Raw genomic sequence first — 18,388 nt, forward strand, 5'->3', positions numbered from 1 at the left:
ATTTGTAGTAGTGAAGTAGAAGTAATTTGAAAGTGAAGTACATGTACTTTAAAAGTGCACTTCAGCACAGTACTTAATATGATATAGTATTTGAGTAAAGTAAAGTAATTAAGTTCCGCCACTGCATGTGAAATGTGTCAAAATGTATGCAATAAAATAAAACTCTGAACAAACACTCAGTCTGTTCCTGCACAGATGTTGGTCATTCAGCTAATTAGACAGGAAGTCTATAAATTGTGCCAGTTTCAATGTGCTCTTGATCATTCAGTCATGGTGACTCATCTCTACCTAGGTGTGATAATCTTGGCTGTTTTTGCAACAACTGTTGCTGCAGGTATTCTTCACACGTGCATGTAGAGATTCATTATCTCGTGTACATTTCTGAAGTGTTTCATGTACAGAAATCATGAGAATTTGTTTGCAGATATCCAAGTTGTCTGTGCAAAAGACGCAGTAAGAATCACATGGAAGATCGGTGCGGAGCTGGTGCCACATGCAGCTCGTCTTTTCCTTGGAAACTGCATGCCTTCCCGTTTGAATGTTCTGCCCGCTGGAGAGGGGGAAGCACAGTTCAACTACCAGTTTGCTGACTGCAAATTTAAAAGACGTGTAATGTATATGCTTTTTTCCAAACTTAAATACCTTTCAGCCACTTAAGTGTCTTAATAACCTGTCGTTCTCTTCTACAGATGAAAGGAAAATTCCTCATCTATCAAAATGAACTGACTTACAGGCCACAGGCAAAGTCAAAACCTGCAGCCTTTGTGTATCCCATTGAGTGTGTTTATAAAAGGTAGAGTATCTTTTTGACTGAAACTCATGTTTACTGCTGAAATGAGAGATGAGGAAAGTCCTAATTATATATTTCAGACCTGAAGGGTGGGTTCCTCCATTCCTGAACCCTGGATCAGGTGCTTCTGAAGGTCGGGGTGGGCTGGTGTTCCACATGGCACTTCTCAATGGTGAGTCCGCACCCTGCCAAAACTACAGACAATACAACATGAGGATAGTCAAAGACAAATTCTGAACCCATTTATTTTCCCCTACAGAGCAATTAACAGGCGTAGCAAAGACGAATGTCATCCCTCTGGGCTCGTTCATGCCTATATGGGCTGCAGTGGAGCAGAAGTCCCATCAGCCATTGCTGCTGCTGATGGAGGAATGTGTTGCAGCCACCACAGCAGAGCTGCAGCCTAGCAGCCAGGTTTACCCCATTATTAGCAATAAGGGGTAGGATTCAGATACTGGTCAGTCGTTACAGTGATCGTTCCAGAAGACGGGCTTTGCTAATCTGTGAAATTTAAATTTTCTTCAGGTGTCTTTTGGAAAGCGTGAGGGGAAACTCCATGTTCCTCCCTCGGTACCACTCATCTGCAATCATACTCTACCTGCAGTCCTTCAATTTTGGTCTTGGAGAACAGGTAAGAGACATGTTAGCTGCTAACTGAATACTTTTGAATTAAAAAAAAAGTGACAGTTTGATGTGCTCCTCAGGTGTACATCCACTGTAAACTGACCGCATGGGATCCTGAAGTTCTTGATGAAGGCAAGAAAGCCTGCCATTATGCAAAGGAAAGTGGGAGGTAATCAGGGTTCAAAGGAATTGTCTGACAGTCTGGAAAATATGCTTGTTCGCTTTCTTTCTCACTCATGTCTGTACGCTAGTAGAGCTAGAGCCAGGAGGCAATTAGCTTAGCATTAACATGGGAAGCGGGGGGGAAAAATGGCTAGTCTGGTTCTCTGAAATAAAAGACTACAATCCCCTGTAAAACTGAATAATTTACACATCTCATTTGTTTAATCAATACACAAACAAAATAGGACCCTTTTTTTGCTCTTTTCTCAGATGGGAACTACTAGATGACCCATTTCAGAGCGGCCTCTGTAGCTGCTGCGATTCAACCTGCAAATCCCGTTTCAAAAGAGGAGTGGATTTGGGTATCAATTTTATGCCAACTTGGTTGATTTTGAATTGTGCTTGTTCTTAAAATCACTGCCATCCTTTTCTTTTCTTTCTTCAGAGTCCCAGGGCCTGAGTCACAATTCTGTGTTGGGACCCCTCATCATAGTGGATCAGTCTGACTCAAAAGCCCACAACATACCAATGGGGTCTGTCACGGCAGCTGACTCTCAGGTATAATAAGCCACCAAGTATATCTTTTCTTCAGAAATGAATATTTTTGAACATAAAGACTGAAGTTCTTGATGTTTTCTTAACAGGAAAAGACCAGTCTAAGCTGATGGGCACATTAAGGGAATCCTGCACAGCAGAGGTGGCAGTAGCAGATGGCATCAGCGTCCCTACTTACAAGACTTCAGCTGTACAGGACCTGGACTTTAAGTGTTTGCATATTCATTTGAATGCAGTAGTAATTGCCCAAAGCATCATACATCTATCTTAAACATTCTGATGTACAAATAAACCTGTAAACTCCTGTTCAGCTTCTCTCTCTTTTTTTTTTTTTTTTTTAAATTACTCTTGGCAGTGTCTTATGTTACATCAAATGTGGCAAATAGCTACTTTTCAGACTTTTATGATCTTGTGTTGTGCTTTACTTTTGGTGAGCTTGTAAGGCTGTTCAAGGTATCACACAACTCCATCAAATTCAATAACATATCATCCAGACTCTATTCTTTTATCCAGGTTGTATAGTCAAGTCTGAAAGTTTAACCTGGTAGAGTATTGTAGTTAAATTGTAAAGTAAGTCATGATTGTTCCAGTTTACCACTAGTTTTTTGTTTTTGCTGGCTGTTTCAAGGCAACTGACATGTGATAAACTATGGTTTTACAAATTAATGGACCATCTAAATATTAGACACAAATTTAATAACTCTTTCTGGCTCTCATGTCCTCAGACCAATCTTTGTGGGTCACATGCTTTAGAGCAGTGGTTCTCAAAGTGGGGTCCTTGAGGGGGTTCCAGGGGGTCCCCAGCAAAAAGGGGAATCATTTATTTTCAATATAATTTCATCTATAAGTAAGACAATGATGTGTGACTATTGTGGTCATAGGTTTCATACGCTTTCTGTAATAAAGCATCTAAAAGCAACAATCTCATCAGATGAGGGACCCTGGGACAAAATCTTGACAAAATGGGGGTCTGTGGCCTAATTTGTGTCAGTTTGAGTCCTTGATGTGAAAAAGTTTGAGAACCACTGCTTTAGAGGATCCAGGCCTTGCACTGACACAACCATTCTTCTTCCATTGGACACTACATAGCTCTTCCATTTTAGATTATACTGAGATGAATAAATACATACAGAAATATCAAATTTATATGAAATCAATATTGAAAATGTCCAAGTCAATGTGATTTCTTCTTTTAACCCCAGATTCTCACTCATACAGTATGTAGTAAAGAATTAGAGTTGGACCACTTTTACTTGCATTTGAATGGAGCTTGCTGTTTTTCTACTTTCTTTCCATATATATAAAATTAATTTTACTACCTGAATATACAAGTCCTCTTCTTTTTTTTCTTCACAATTTTACCTGCATTTACTGTTTACTGCATGGTTGCAAGGACATTGGTAAAGAAAAATATAATTACATAGTCTGGATTCCTGATCTTGACTTTGCATATCTGTGGAATAGTTATTTTAATTTACATTATACATACTTTTTATGTATATTTGTAAAATGTGTCACTATAATTTCAAAATTTTTATAACATAAAAAAAAAAGAATTCTTCTACAAAATGTGATATCTGGATAATCCTCAGATTTACAGCTACATGTTAAGCATACCAAAGATCAAGCTACAACATATCAAAATGAGACTGATCTAATATCTGGGATGTAGTTAGTTGCTCTCCAAGGTCATTGTAATTAGTCTGATAACCTTTGCACCTGACATTGCTGACAAGCACCAGGTGAAAGAGGTTTCCTTAATTGATGTCCCCCAGTCAGAATAAAAACAGCAGCAGTGTCAGTAGTGCATGTTCAGTCATGATGGCTTTTTTTTGGCAAGGTGCACTGCTTCTGAGCCTCGCAGCTGCCATTTCAGTATATGCAGGTATAATATTCCATCATTAAAACTGATGTTTTAACAATCTTTTACTCAAACTGTCGCTCGTCTTTTACTCAAACTTGACTTCTTGTTGTATCCCTTACAGACATGAAACTGGACTGCATGCCTGATTATGTGTCGCTGGTGTGGACAGAAAGCAGATCACAGGCTGATACCTCACTCTTCCGCCTGGGTAACTGTTTTCCCACCAGTTCCTCAGCTAGAGAGGCAGTTTTCAATGTGGATCTCAGTGATTGTAACTTCAATAGAATGGTGAGTAAACTACTTATAACTGGACACTTCAAGCTTTATTCTCTACAACTTAGTAACACTTATTAATATTGTAGGTCTCTGGGAATCAGATGGTGTATACCAATGATCTGACTTATGTTTCTTCTCCTGATTCCCTCATACCACCCTTCACCCATCAAGTTGTGTGTGCCTATGAGAGGTAGGTGTTCATACCGCTTCCACATTTAGTCGTATAAAGGATAAAACAGTGTCTTGTGTTATACAGATGCATATTTAACATAAGCAACTGCTGTAATTTTGATGTTGTGCAGGCCAAAAGACTGGCACCCACTCATCTATGACCCAGTGTTTAATACATATGGTCAAGCAGATCTAGTGTTCCACATTGGACTTATGAATGGTGGGTACTCAGATAAAACATCACACATAACCTGAATGAAAATTGCAGAATTGCCACAATAGCTTCTGTGACTTAACGCGCTCTGGATTTGCTGCTGTAGATGACTTCTCAGGCCCGGCTGTATCTACCAGTTTTCCTCTGGGCTCCTTTATCCCCATCATGGCTAGTGTGGAGCAGAATACCCATCAGCCATTGCTGCTGCTTCTTGAGGAATGTGTAGCTGCAACCACACCGGAGCTGCAGCCTGAAAGCAGTTTATACCCAATAATCACTAATAAGGGGTACTTTTGAAAATATATATAAGCACTAGTTAATGGAACTGTTTGTCCAGACATTTGTAGTAACACTTATGTTTTTATAACATACAGATGCCTTGTGGACAGCAGGACATCACGCTCAAAATTTGAAGTGAGGCAAAAATCATCAGAAATCCACTTATCCCTTCAAGCCTTTAGGTTTGCTCTTGGAGAAGAGGTAAACAATCATTCTATACACTGTAAATGTCCTTTTGATATATCGGATACAGGGCTTTATTTAAGGGAAGAAAATCAAATATTACTATCTGTCTAAACACTGGGATTACAGAGTGACACTTATCTCAACTCAACAGGTGTTTATCCACTGCAAACTTGTGGCTTGGGATCCCTCTGGTCTTGACAACACTAAAAAGGCCTGTCACTATGTCAAAGAGCATGGGTAAAACAACCTAGAACATTTCAGTGTGGGGTTTTCTCTTTGAATGTTATCTGTTAATCCCTGGTAGTATTGATGCATGGAATCTGGGTTCAGGCTTCTGATGACAAGTTAAACATTGTATACAACTGTGTAGTTTTATCCCTGTATCTGGAACTGTAAAATCAGTTTTATACAGAGCCGTAAAGATAAATTATTAGGAATGCACATGTTCTATGTGGATGGCTTTCAGCACTGAGAAATTTTTAACTCGCCCATTTGTTGCTAACTGACAGCTGTTGGATCCATAGCCTGGGCTAATGTCAAGATTCAATTAACTTGTACCACTCAAGTCAAATCATAAGTAATCAGTCTCTATTTTCACTCAGCTGGGAGCTGCTGGATAACCCTGCATATAGCAATCTATGTGACTGCTGTGAGTCCAGTTGCAAGTCCAGGAGGATGAGGAGTGTAGCATCAGGTATTTGCACAATATCTGCTGTATTTGACTAGTCTTGTTTTGCTGGTCTAATCTTTTCTTTTCTTTTTTTTTTTTTTTTTTTTTTTTTTTTTTTGCAGGGAAACATGGAGTAGTACAAACAGCAGTTCTTGGGCCAATGACCATCACTGATGGGAAATCCTGAAGTATCCTCCATGTAAGCAACTTGATTTTTACATTGCAATGTTTATCCTTAACTGCCTCCACTAACATCTGTTGTCCCCAACAGGAATGAATCCATCTTATGGACTGGCTCCTTTAGTCTGAAGTGGCTTTTTATATTTGACAAGCTTCTGAAAGCTTAGTGTCCTTTTCCTTGCATTTCAGATTGTAATGTGGCCATTAAAGATGTATTCAAACTACACACTCTGAATAATGCTCAAATTAAGTTATTCTTTGCCAACTGTAATCTTATTCCTGGGTAACTCTCTTTACAGATGGGTGTCATTACAAGGGATAATGGTGGGATTTTTTTATTTTAAACAACCTAAATGCAGCTCAATTTTAAACATGTCAGCATTTTGAATATGAATCAAAAGGTGACAAATGAGCTTCACTTTCCCTCATCCTCTATGAACATCTGCATGGTAAAGGGCTGTGAGCTGCAAACATTACTAATTGCACCATCACTGCCATGGTTAATATGGATAACAATGTACTATGTCCAAAACATCACTGATTCTGCAGTATTCCACACGTTAATGATTAACATCTGCTTTACATCTGCCCTGGATGTCTGTCAACCTTAGACAAGGGTTATTTGTAGCAAAAGGTTTTGATTTACAAGTATTTTTGCTGTTCCCACGTTTGAAAACTAAATATCTGCAAAACAGTCTTGTCTTGATTCAAAACCACAATGTAGCTTCTCCTTCCAGGTGTCTCTTCCAAGGCTAAAGTCAATGTTAACATTATGGCTCAATAAGGGTTATCTAACATGCATTGACTGGATTATTTTATTCAACTTGATGCACTATAAGTTGACACTTCTATATTGCCTTGTTCCATCTTACAGTATAGCCCACACTCACTCAGATGCAAGCTGATCCACTGTAATCCACTCTCAAACTAGCATTAATGTTACTAGTATAGTTGCTAAAGATTAATGATTAAGCTATAAAATCTATTTTGGAAGTGGAGACATAGCAGGTCATGACATGTGGTGCAACAGGTGTCCTTGGGTGTGTTGGTGGTTTACATGACCGTGATATCTGCAGCACAACTTAAATGGCAAGCATTGAAGAGAAATAGAAAAATGACATGTCCTACCCAATGTCTTGTTTTAATTATATCCATCTTTTGAAGTCAAAAAGGAGTACATGGATTTTTTTTTTTTTTCAGTTCAATATTAATTTCCAGGCACATCCAACATCTTGAAATGATTGGTTCAAAAATATCTAAAAGTGCTAAAATTAGCCACTCAAAAATTCACTAGAAAACTCAATTTCATTAAATAAATGGTTGACAAAAGATCAGAGACCTGATTTAAAAACGTTTAAACTAAAAAGCGGACATTTCTGTATTAAATCACTGCTGTTAAAAGTAGTTAATTAGCGTATTAACATTTGAGCGCGCGCACACAGACACAGGGCAGCAGGGACTGGACTCATCCTGCCTGTCAGTGCTGGAGCCGGCATCACTGACCCCCTGCTGGGCACGCAGAGGCGGGAATGACGATGACCTGACTCGGCTGTCATGTTAAAACTTTTACTCCCTCTGAGCCGGGCCACAGGTAATGTCCACATGACGAAAATGAACGAGCACATATTTTCTACATTCATGGACGTTTTCAGTGTGTTTCTGACCTCATGTATGTCAGTATACAGCCAAATACAACGAGGGAATTTAGCAATGTGTTGTAGCTAACAGTAGCTTTAGCATTGTGGATGAATATAACTTTATCTGTTGACTGCTGTAGGCGCTGTACTCCTAGGGTGTGTGTGTGTGTGTGTGCGCGCGCGCGTGTGTCAGTCAACGTCAGAACAAGCTTAATATTTTACCATAACAGACGTTTTGACCGTCAAAGCAGGAGATATGAATCGTGCTGTGCATGTTCACTGCTGACCTGACTCACTGGGAAAATTGATGGGATAGAGCTGTTGCTAATGTTATTATTTACTCCTGTAACAGTTACTTTTCCTGTTTTGAAAAGTCAAAATGTCTTCAATGAAAATGGTCTGTCCACTTACTGGAACACTACATGGCCAAAAGTATGTGGACACCTGAATATTACAACCATATGTGGCTGCTGACCATCTCAGTCCAAAACTGTGGGCATTGATATGCTGCCATAAGAGCCTCAAGAGCTCTAGCATTTCCACAAGATTTTGTAACCTGCAGGGATTTTCTGTCATTCAGCCAAAAGAGCATTAATGATGTGTGTGTATGGATAGGGGGTGGGGGGACTGATGTTCAGGGATAAGGCCTGGCTCACAGGCGTTTATTTCAGTTCACCCCAGGGGTGTTAGATGGGTTTGAGATCAAGGTCCTGTTCAGGCCACTTAAGTTGCCTCATATCAAACACCTAACTGTGTGCTCGGGGGCACTGACGTGTTAAAACAGATAAGGACTTTCCCCAAACTGCTGCCACAAAGTCAGAAGCACATTATGGACTAAAATATTCTATGTGATACTTTAAAAAAACTCTGTAACTGGAGCTAAAAGGCCAAGCCAAAGTATGAAAAATGGCCCCAGACCAAAAGTAATACTATACTTACTATGCTAATACAGTAATAAATCCTTTGAATCTTTATATACCTGGTGGAATTACCTGATAAAGATGAGAGATTCTGATATATGACCATAGGAAATGCAAGGTTATTGTTGACCTACTTCAGTAAAGTTGGGGTAATGATACAAAAGAATAGACTAGCCAGCTCATTTTGGTTAATGTGAGATAATCACATATCTGTATTGTGATCTTGTGTTGATTTTTTGCAGATTTTGGAAACTAGGTCTAAAAATGGACTGGTTCCACTGTAACCAGTGCTTCACAAAGAGAGGATCGAAGTTTGCTGTGTCCAGCTGTGGCCACATCTGCTGTGAAGCATGCATCACATCTAGTAAGACTGCTGTATTCTATCTGCTCTGCGTACTAAGTTTATTTACTTCAGCTTTTAACTTGACTCCTTCAACATAACCTGTAAAATTTCAACCAGTGTGACAGAAAGTTTCAGGCTAATTATGCCTCTTGTGATTTTGCCTTTTCCCTCAGAGCAGTGCAGTGTTTGTAGGGCCAGCTGCAGTTATTTGCCCATCACAGATGAGGTTGGTGAGTTTGACATATTCACTGCAAGTTACTGTCTGCAACTTTATGCCATTAAAAGAGAATGACCTTCTTATTTTACATGGCCAAAGCATTATATCTGCACAAATTTCTTTTTTAGATGAAGCCACAGGAAAAAGTGTTTTTCCAAGATCCTGTGAAGCTCATCCAATCACGAATGGAGCACATATCGCAGGTTTGTCTCCTCTGTGCAGCATTCACCCCAAGCTCCCACACTGCTGTCCTTTTTAATTGCTACACCACTATGTTAAATGTCAGAGCAGTCAGTCAACTAATATCCAGTCAGTGAGTAATTCAGCGAGAGATTGTGTCAGCTAGAGTGATATTTGACAAGATTAAAAACATAAGATCATTTGGGAATCTCTGAACTATTATCCAAAAGCCAAAGTTGATTTACAGTTTAATTAATTTTTTTACTGAGAGAATATTTCATAATAGGGTCTTTATACTCCTCAGATTGCACTTTTTCAGCGAACACAGATGGAGAAAGTCACAGCGCACTTCAAGCATAAGTCTGTTGAACTGGAAAGGCGTCTAAAGGAAGTCACTGAGCAGGGTTACAGGTGAATTCAGTAGTTTCTTATCATTCTTCCGTGGCTGTATAAATATTACCCCCCGATTGCAATGCTATTCTTCCCATGTCTGTTATCACAAGGCAACTCTCGGAGCTGAAAAGAGAGAATGCTCACTTAAAAAAGAAACTTTCAGAGCTGGAAAGAGAGACTGCAGAGTTAAAAAAGCCTCTTTCTCAGAGGAGGGTAAGTGTTTTAAGAGTCTGATGAAAAGAAGTTAATGTTTCCAAAAGAAAGATGTCTGATTTAGACTGCACACTTTCTGCTTACCACAGGTTTCTCCAGGACAATTTCAAATAGATGGGTAAAAGCCAGTTTACATTTCAGTACTATCATGCTTGATAACAAACTTTTTAGTATTAAGTTTTGAATTATTTTTTTGTCTCATACAGTACTCAAAGGATGTCACTCCCTGTTGCTGTCACTTCCCCAGGTAAGCCAAGTGATTAAAGGTGAATTGTTACAGTAATGTTTTTATAATTGATAGTCAATTTCATATTTTTGGATTCAAGTTGATGAGGAGTGTGTGTGTGTGTGTGTGTTTTCTTTTACCAGTTACCCCTCGTTCAAGACCTATAAGGTATGTATGACATTGTCATGTTCTAGTGGATTTCATTCTTTATTTGCTATATCATCGTGCGTAATAAAAGGTTTGCACAACATCTTGTACTCAAATATTGTTGTCTGGGTCTCAGTCACATAGGTTCAGCAGAGTCCCAGGGGTTGGCCAGAGACAGAGGTCCCAGTCTCTCCTCCCTCACAGTAAGCCTTGTATTTAAGTGGCTGCATGTAATTAGACCGAAATGATTGTTATGGTTTGAGAACCAAATGTATTTTTCAAAAAATACTTAATACAAGATGAATATTTAAATCTATACTTTGATTATTTTGTAACTTAATCAAAGTTTCACAATAATCCAATCACTCTGGAAAGCACTTGAGTTGTTTTTGTATAATATTGTGCTATACAAATAAACCTGAACTTTTTAGGTGCCTCATCGAAAAAAATTATTAGTTTGACGTAACAAAAATCCTAACTCAAGGTACATTTGGTCACTTTTACTGGCACTAGACGTTTTAACTGCATCTCTGTCTTCCTCAGCGGATGGAATTCAGTTGTTATAAAGATGCCGTCTCTATGACAACAGAGCAAATTCATCTACTAATTAAGACAGAGATGTAGTTGAAAGTTTCTGAAAAAGCAAATACACATACCTTGAGTTACATTTCTTTTTTGGTTAAACTACTATTTTCAAGGTCAAGTATGAATTTTCACCTACAATAATTGCAAATTCATAGACTGATTCCTTCATAGTATTCATTGAATATTCAATTCTGAACTTGAAGAGTTAAGAGAAGAATAGTTTGGTTTAACTTTTTGTATAAAATCAAGAAAACACTTTTTTTTAAAAATCAGACTCCTGGATCAGCAACCTCTCGTTCCAGTCATAGTCCTCTTCATGAACACGGACACAGTAAGTGCCGTTGCAAACACACTTTTATAGCTCTAGCATTGGTTCTGTGATTGAAGTGGATACACTATGCTTAAACAACTCAAAAATTAAATGCATTCCATCTTAAATCACAATCCTTTTTCTTCCCTGTTTTAAAAAGGAACACCTTCTTCCTTAAGCACTCCTACAAGGTAAGAAATTATTTCCAAATAATGTCTGTTAAAAAACATTGGATCACATAATTCTTTTGATGGGAGGATGATTCTCATGTAATTGCTCAGTCAGTCCATTTCTGTCATCCTCAGAACTCAGCGCCAGACTCCTAATGTTTTCCCGTTCCAGTTTATGAGTGGATTATCAATACTGTCACCAAGGCGTTAATGAAATGGGCACTAACAGTTCTGGGGATATTTTTGTCAGTTTAGCAGTCATTAGCTATAGATCTGTTCATCAGGACTGTCACATGTTGTGGAAGGTGAGGATTTGTTTTTGTTCAGAAACAGTTGGCACAAATGATTAAATGTCTTGTATGTTGCTGAGTGTGTAGGTGTTTTATAGTTGTTAAGCCTATATGGATGTTACTGTACTGATCTCACAACTGCTCTTCTGTTGAGTTATTAAACTGCTAAATTATCTTATTTGATCATTGGTTAATAATTATGATTTTTTCTGGCAACACATTCTTATCAGCAAATTATCTCTGAGCCATTTCTGCAGATGCATATCACAGCCACTTGCGTTTTGCTCACAACAGAGAATTAACTGTGGTAAAAAAAAAAAAAATAAAAGAATTTGATCAATCAGAATCAGCTGAACCAGCTGGACACACAAAAACAGCTCTTGCACGCATGATTATAAAGGCAAATCTTTTACTTGTTTCCAGTGACACAATTGTGCAAATGAGATTTTTTTTAAACAGGAAAAACTACATTGAAAACATCTGCAAAGGAAGACACAAAGTGTTTGGGTATTTCCCTTAAGCATAACACTTGCATGAATGTTTTTTATGACTAACAGAATGACAAAACACAGTGCTGCTCACCGATAAATCAATATTCTGTTCATCCAACCTATACCCAGACATTTTCACAGACTTAACCTTGATTCAATTTAAAGCCCACTTCACCCTCTGCATGTCAATTGAGATGTACTTTGGAGTACTACACACACACAACAAATTTATGAAATAACTAATAATGCCTGTACTGATAACCTGAACATAAAATGTTTGTGCTTTAATACATAATCTAGGACAGAAATAAAACTGTAGTTTTTCTTTGGATTATTAAGTCAAACCCAGTATGTGGACCCCCATCAGTTATCTAGTTTGTCTATACTATAAACCATGAAGTCACACCCTACATCTACTAAGACAAAAGAGATATAAAAATACTGACTGAATCAATGAGTGCAAATCAAAGCTAATGTTGGCTGTTCTAATATCTGTATAATGTTGAGGTGATTGTTGCTTTCTTGGTACTGGGATCCTTAACTGTTACAAATGTGCAGTAAAATGCAAGTTAGATGCAAAGTAAATCAAGTATTTCAACAGATGGCCAAAAAGAGAATCAGGGAATGTGTTTCAGGAATATGCTGAAGAAATGAATGGAATTAGATGCAACAGTATTTTCTGTACCATTATGTTTTCAAAAGGCGTGATACAAGGTTTTGCTGTTAAGGGGTCAAGAAGGACACTGTTTAGTTAGGTATTCATATTTTGTGAAAGAATTGGATTTAATAAGCATAATGGCAGCAGGCTCTAAAACCAAAGTGCAAGATGTCAATTTAAAGTGTACATGTCCAGTGTGCTTTTCATGATAAGGAATTATTGGCTGTAAAGGAATGAGAACACACAGTGATCAGTCAACAAAATCATCAACATAGAAGTGTTTCCAGAGCATTTACTCATCTGCTATACTTAGGTACCAAAAGTACAACCAGTTTAAATTACTGCTACAATAGCATACTAAAAAAATCTGTAGTATTGATATCTAAACAAAAATAGTAAGCTCAAAAATATAGCAAACCAGTGTACAAGTTACTGTCCTATTTACAGCAACAAAATTATAATTCAAGTCCATATATATATTAGGATGAGCAGAAAATGCAGCAAATATAAAAAACACAAACCTCACTTTGGGCTTGTACTGGGAAGACTAAATGTTACAAACCTGCTTCAATTAAAGCAATATAAACCCAAGTCATAACTATGCTTGTTGGTGCAAAGGATGTAAGGAGCACCCAACCAACTTTCTTACTTAGTCTTTAGTGTCTATGTGTCTTAATCAGTAACAGTAGGTTCTCGGTCAGTCTCCCCAATATCCTGAGCTGCAAACCAATCTCGCACTTGCTGGTAGCTCATTCTTGATTTCTTGCATAGAGTGTCAAGATCTTTTTCATGTAGTGAGCCTGTTGAAAGGTAATATGTTTCCAAAGGCTGGATATTGGGGGTATCTGTACTTGTTCCATTTGTTTGAGATTTTCGTTTGCGACCACCAACCCGAGTAGATGTCCCACTTCCATTAGTTAAACCACTGCTACTTTGCTGGGCAGCAAGTTCTGCCAAGAACTGATCGCGGACACCCTTAACCCAGCGTAACTGACCGTTTTTAACAGCATACCGCGTGTCCCCAAACCACTGAATAACATCTGCACGGGGTAAACCTGTAAGCTTAACAAGTTCTGTGTAGTCTTCACTCTTGGGCCACTGGCAGCGTAAGAAGTGCTGCTTTAACACATCCAACTGCTCCTTGGTCTTCCTTGGTCGCCCAGCAGGAGTGAGGGCAGGGGATGTAGATGAGGAAGCCCTTGAGACATGCAAGGGTGTTTGTGAGGGACTGACTTTGGCTGAATGGGCTGACTTCTTTGATGTGCTGATGCTGTTTGAAAGTTGTTTATTAGGCGAGACTGTCAGTGGTGGGCTGCCAGAGGGGGAAGAGTAGGGAGAGGGTTTTAATATATCTGATGATTCCTGTGGAACATCTGGCTCAGTCTTGCAGGTCTTGGTCAATTGTAATGGTTTTTCTTCGTTCTGTTCCTCATCTTTAAGACTGTCCCCATCACCAGAAAGCTCCTCTGTCGCTTCATACCCATCTACCTCAGGGACCCTTTCCCCAAATGCCTCAAGGCTGTTTGTCAAGAAGGTCTGAAAGAAATGTGAATTTCTAATCCCATTGCTACGAGCTCCCTCTTGGCCCTTCACACCATTCAGTTGACGAGTACTTTGAGTAACAAGTGGAAGAGGTTGAATTTGTTGATCATGTTTACCCCCAACAGCAGTGAGATGAGAATAGTTCTGGGCTGCTGCCAGGCTTCCTCGACCAACCCTAAGCTGGTAACGGCTGTCGCTGAACCATTTACGGATGTCATTGCGGCTCAACCCAGTTTCTTCCTGCAAACGTCTAAGCTCTACCTCTGCAGGCCAGTTCTCTCTGAGAAAGCTCTTGCGAAGGGCAGCAAGCTGAGCTTTAGACTTTTTGTAGCGCCCATGACGGTGCTGTCGTGAAGATGATCCAGAAAGGTCAAGGGAGACATCAGCTGCAGTGCTTGGTGGCGTGTCAACTGGTGGGCGGTAGAAGTATGAATCCTGAGGAGGTGGGAGGGTGGAACTGAAACATGGGGAAGTGGGTTTGGCCGGTTTACAGGAATCTGGTGATTCACACTTTGGTTTCTTTTTCTGGGGATTGAGGCTAGAGATAGCACCCTCTACGTCATTATCCTTATCATCAATGACCAATTCATCACAACTGCTGCTCTTGCTATTAATTTTGGCTTCTTCATTTGTTTCAGTAGAGTCATCATAAAGCTCAGGTACAGACAGTTTCCGCCGTGTCTCCTCTATCTCCTCTGAGGACCAGCTGATACCATATTTAATTCTCTGAACCATAAACCACACCTTAACTTTGTCCAGTGGCAGGGCACATACCCTTGCTAGGGCGTTAACCTCACGAGACGATGGGTATGGAAATAAATTAAAAGCTTGGACCAGCTCTGGGATGGTATCAAGTTCACGGGTCTGATCAGACTGTGTCCATACCAATTTCAGTCCCTCTGACACTAGGGGCAAGCACACGACCGAGTTGTGGTTAGTGGTGAAACTAGCCACACCACTTGGGTTACTTTCGGCTGAGCTGGCAGAGTGGTGCAAATCCTTGACGGAGCGCTTAGCTTCGTGCTTTACTTCACTTTCCGTCTTTGTTATTTTGCCTTTAAAAGGCTCCTTCATGCCCACAAGTAGTCCAGTTCTTCCATTGTGTTCACTGTAGGTTGCCATCTGGGATATGAAAGTAGGGTCTCTCACCTAGAAAAGAAACAAAAACATTGATTTAGTTTTTTTTTTTTTTTTTTTTTTAAATTTACTTATCTCAACTGCCAAAATGTTTTAACTTCATAGATAGGATCACTGTAGGGAGTAGGAAAATGTCTTCTTAGAGTACAGCCAAAAGTACAGACTATGATGTTTTAAGAACTTTCTGTTCTCTTTCATTCTCAAAGTCAATTATCTAACAGCTGTTTCCCCTTCCCCCCTACTTTGCACTCCTTATTCTGAACTCCCAATGAAACTAGTCGTATACTCTCTGTCCAGACTGGGTTCCCCTCCCCCAAAGTGTGGCGACTGACTTTTGTTTTGTGTGAGTGGGGGTTATTGGTAGCAAAGGGTGGGAGCGTGGGGAATGGGGATCCATGAGAAATCCATCACAGTCTACTTTCTCACCCCTTCCCAGTCAGGCTTTGTTCCACTTCCAAGTTCTCAGTCCCAAAAGATAAGTGTAGCCTCTTCACAAAGGCAGACAGTCAAACAGAAACCTGTTGAAGGACAAAATGAGTTAGATGCATTAGTCATACTTACGCCCAAGTCCTGGCACACTATAAACTTTAACAGTACTAAACAGACCGTATTTCTAATGAATAATGGTTTGAGAGGCTGAAGAAATATAAATGTATTTCATTTGTTAAGTCAGGTGTTAAGCCAACACTTGAAAACATAACAACTGAAATGTCAGTTTGGCTGTTAGAAGGCTAAGAACAATAAATAATAGTGTTTTAAAACTACATCTGGACAGTGTTAATTGTAATTTGTGGTTCTCACTGCCTAATTATATGAATCAGGTGTCTATAACAATTACTGAGTGGGCCGTGTCTTTAAAAAAAACCCCATGAACTTCTCAGTTCAGAGGAGCTGGTTTTTATTTGGGACACCAGAGGAAATGTTGCGCATTTGGTTTGGAGATTGCGCCATGGCCGACGATTTAGGTCGCTTGAGCCACGCAAGAAATTTTCAAGTGTAGCAAAAACATTGGCGAACAATTATGAAACCACTGTATTAGTCATCCGTGACACACTGAGATGAGCGGCGATGAGATCATGTGGTGGCCTTCCCAGTTTGTTTAATGTTTCCACTGTAATACATGTTTAGAGTTTACGCATCGTATGTTTGGTTTAGTGTAACCAAAAGCTAAAAAGTTGCTCCCTGTGCCAGTGACAATAGTAGTCCAGTCTCTCCCCCTCTATGGCGTACTAACTAAAACGCTTCACACTGCACAGGCGCACTTCGCCGTCAGACACGCTTCAGTGAAACATAAGAATAAACTTACCGAAAATGCCAAAATAACCCTTTACCCCAGAGGTCCCGGCGAGCGAAAAGGAAACAAAAGAAATCCTCAGTTTCCCCTCTGCCACTCCGCTTTTAATGGCCGAAGTTTTGAGGAAGACCAGGGAAACAATACCGTCTGTCTGTCTGTTTGACCCTTGTCTTATTTATCAAGCAACTCGACGGATTACAGTCGGGATACAAAGATGCGAGGCGACACAAGTTTGTCGCCTTTTCGTGGGAGTTCAGGCGTCGGCTGATTCCTGCCGTAGAGGGCTCAAATCTCCAATCCGACAGATTCAGCTGTGAATTTGAGTGGCCGACACTTCGTCCTCCTCCGTCCGTCCGTTGTTGCTTTTGTTCTTTGACTGAGAAGTGTTTCCCCTGTCCGGCCAGATCGAGGCGAGGCGGAGCTGAGGACCAGGAAGCCCAGAAGGCCCGACTGCCTCTCCCACCGTGACGGTGGGTGTGCCAGTCCGGGAGAGCAGGCCATGGATTGGAGGGAGGAGGCGCCTGTATAATAAATCCGAGGCAGTAGGATAAACATTTTCACGTCAACCACCCACCAGTCCCCCCCCCCCCCCAACCCCACCTCCAAATCAAACGATCCAATTTCAGAATAAAGACATTTGAGGTAATGAAAAGGAAATAAATATTTTTTGCACAGTTAATTTTATTATTGGGAAAATTCCACATTCACAAGAAAAGATGGGCAGACTCCAAACCATAGACTGTATACAGTCTATGCTCCAAACCGATTTTTGGACATTTATATCAAGAACTGCATCAATATGACACCATGATAAGAGCCCTTAAGAATAAGAAGGCAATTAAAACTGTTTTGATAAATTTCTTATGAACCGACGATAGGCTACCTTATTTTGAATTTGTATTACTTTCTCTTATTTTATTTTTTACTTGTAACTTTGTATATACACCCCTGGTATGAACTGTTTTTTTGTGTACATACTGTTAATGTACATGTGTTCTCTAAAATAAAGAAAATCCAAATTAGGACAACAAACATCTCAATCATGATTGTCATCGAGAATCATCATCTTCAATTTAAACAGACACGACATTCAACTCCTACCATATGACTAAGAGCCCTCCCTCCCTCACATAAATATAGTGGACCATACTTTTAAGTCAAGAGCTAACAACAAATAAGACAATATTTCCCCACAAGAATTTTATTGTGAATAATATGGAGTAGGCTTTGAATCAACATTAGACCTTCCTGGTGGGGAATAAAATGTACAGAATAGAATTAAACAGTTAACTGAACATTTAAGTAAATAAATAAAATATGAAAAATTCAAATAACTAAAAGCATTTTAAAGTGTGCTTGGGGGGGGGGACCTAACTATTTCTAAAATCCTGGCTATGGATGGGGTCAATCCCCAAAATATTACCAAGAAAATCAGAGCCAGAGAGGTGTAGATGTACTGTATCACGTACAGTTTAGCCTACATGTTAAATATATGAATAGTCAACTTGTGAGGCTTTTCATTGTATTGTAAACAAGATGGAAGTATAATATCACTGAAGTGTTCCAGTGATACTGTGTGTCCTTGAGCAATATGCTGGCGTCAGTGTCAGATATGCTGTTCTGTAACCGAAAATAAGACAAGGGTCAAAGGTAAAAATTACTGT

At 39.5% G+C, this 18,388-nt stretch overlaps 4 protein-coding genes across 8 annotated transcripts; 3 read left to right on the forward strand and 1 right to left on the reverse strand.

Annotated features, from left to right (window-relative positions):
- Positions 1 to 224: 224 nt before the first annotated feature.
- On the forward strand, positions 225 to 2,441 carry LOC137193714 (zona pellucida sperm-binding protein 3-like). The gene is made up of 10 exons (XM_067605047.1): positions 225 to 334; positions 425 to 609; positions 690 to 793; positions 871 to 962; positions 1,050 to 1,230; positions 1,316 to 1,421; positions 1,495 to 1,583; positions 1,847 to 1,938; positions 2,022 to 2,134; positions 2,221 to 2,441. Exons 1-10 carry the CDS (start codon positions 271 to 273, stop codon positions 2,239 to 2,241), a joined length of 1,047 nt encoding a protein of 348 aa, XP_067461148.1. The 5' UTR covers positions 225 to 270; the 3' UTR covers positions 2,242 to 2,441.
- A 1,465-nt stretch (positions 2,442 to 3,906) lies between these two features.
- On the forward strand, positions 3,907 to 6,197 carry LOC137193715 (zona pellucida sperm-binding protein 3-like). The gene is made up of 10 exons (XM_067605048.1): positions 3,907 to 4,016; positions 4,117 to 4,283; positions 4,358 to 4,461; positions 4,574 to 4,662; positions 4,763 to 4,943; positions 5,031 to 5,136; positions 5,273 to 5,358; positions 5,724 to 5,815; positions 5,914 to 5,990; positions 6,063 to 6,197. Exons 1-9 carry the CDS (start codon positions 3,950 to 3,952, stop codon positions 5,976 to 5,978), a joined length of 957 nt encoding a protein of 318 aa, XP_067461149.1. The 5' UTR covers positions 3,907 to 3,949; the 3' UTR covers positions 5,979 to 5,990; positions 6,063 to 6,197.
- Positions 6,198 to 7,411: 1,214 nt separating this feature from the next.
- Positions 7,412 to 17,756, forward strand: LOC137193716 (RING finger protein 212B-like). 5 transcript variants are annotated; one of them, XM_067605050.1, is made up of 13 exons: positions 7,412 to 7,562; positions 8,771 to 8,892; positions 9,045 to 9,097; positions 9,217 to 9,291; positions 9,573 to 9,679; positions 9,772 to 9,874; positions 9,964 to 9,992; positions 10,081 to 10,121; positions 10,244 to 10,268; positions 10,384 to 10,450; positions 11,106 to 11,163; positions 11,303 to 11,333; positions 17,129 to 17,756. In XM_067605050.1, the coding sequence occupies exons 2-13, from the start codon at positions 8,793 to 8,795 to the stop codon at positions 17,190 to 17,192; spliced, it is 753 nt and encodes a 250-aa protein (XP_067461151.1). In that variant the 5' UTR covers positions 7,412 to 7,562; positions 8,771 to 8,792; the 3' UTR covers positions 17,193 to 17,756. The 5 variants fall into 5 exon arrangements, with proteins under 5 accessions (XP_067461151.1, XP_067461155.1, XP_067461154.1 ...); XM_067605049.1 differs by lacking the exon at positions 17,129 to 17,756 and adding an exon at positions 11,448 to 11,780 and having other exon boundaries at positions 7,418 to 7,562; XM_067605054.1 differs by lacking the exon at positions 11,106 to 11,163 and having other exon boundaries at positions 7,413 to 7,562.
- Positions 11,995 to 17,144, reverse strand: homeza (homeobox and leucine zipper encoding a). Its single transcript, XM_067605046.1, has 3 exons — positions 16,737 to 17,144; positions 15,857 to 15,948; positions 11,995 to 15,442 (listed from the first exon to the last, which is right to left on the reverse strand). Exon 3 carries the CDS (start codon positions 15,413 to 15,415, stop codon positions 13,424 to 13,426), a length of 1,992 nt encoding a protein of 663 aa, XP_067461147.1. The 5' UTR covers positions 15,416 to 15,442; positions 15,857 to 15,948; positions 16,737 to 17,144; the 3' UTR covers positions 11,995 to 13,423.
- Positions 17,757 to 18,388: the final 632 nt, after the last annotated feature.

This window comes from Thunnus thynnus, chromosome 12, assembly GCF_963924715.1.
Source record: "Thunnus thynnus chromosome 12, fThuThy2.1, whole genome shotgun sequence".
In the NCBI taxonomy this organism is placed as follows: Eukaryota; Metazoa; Chordata; class Actinopteri; order Scombriformes; family Scombridae; genus Thunnus; species Thunnus thynnus.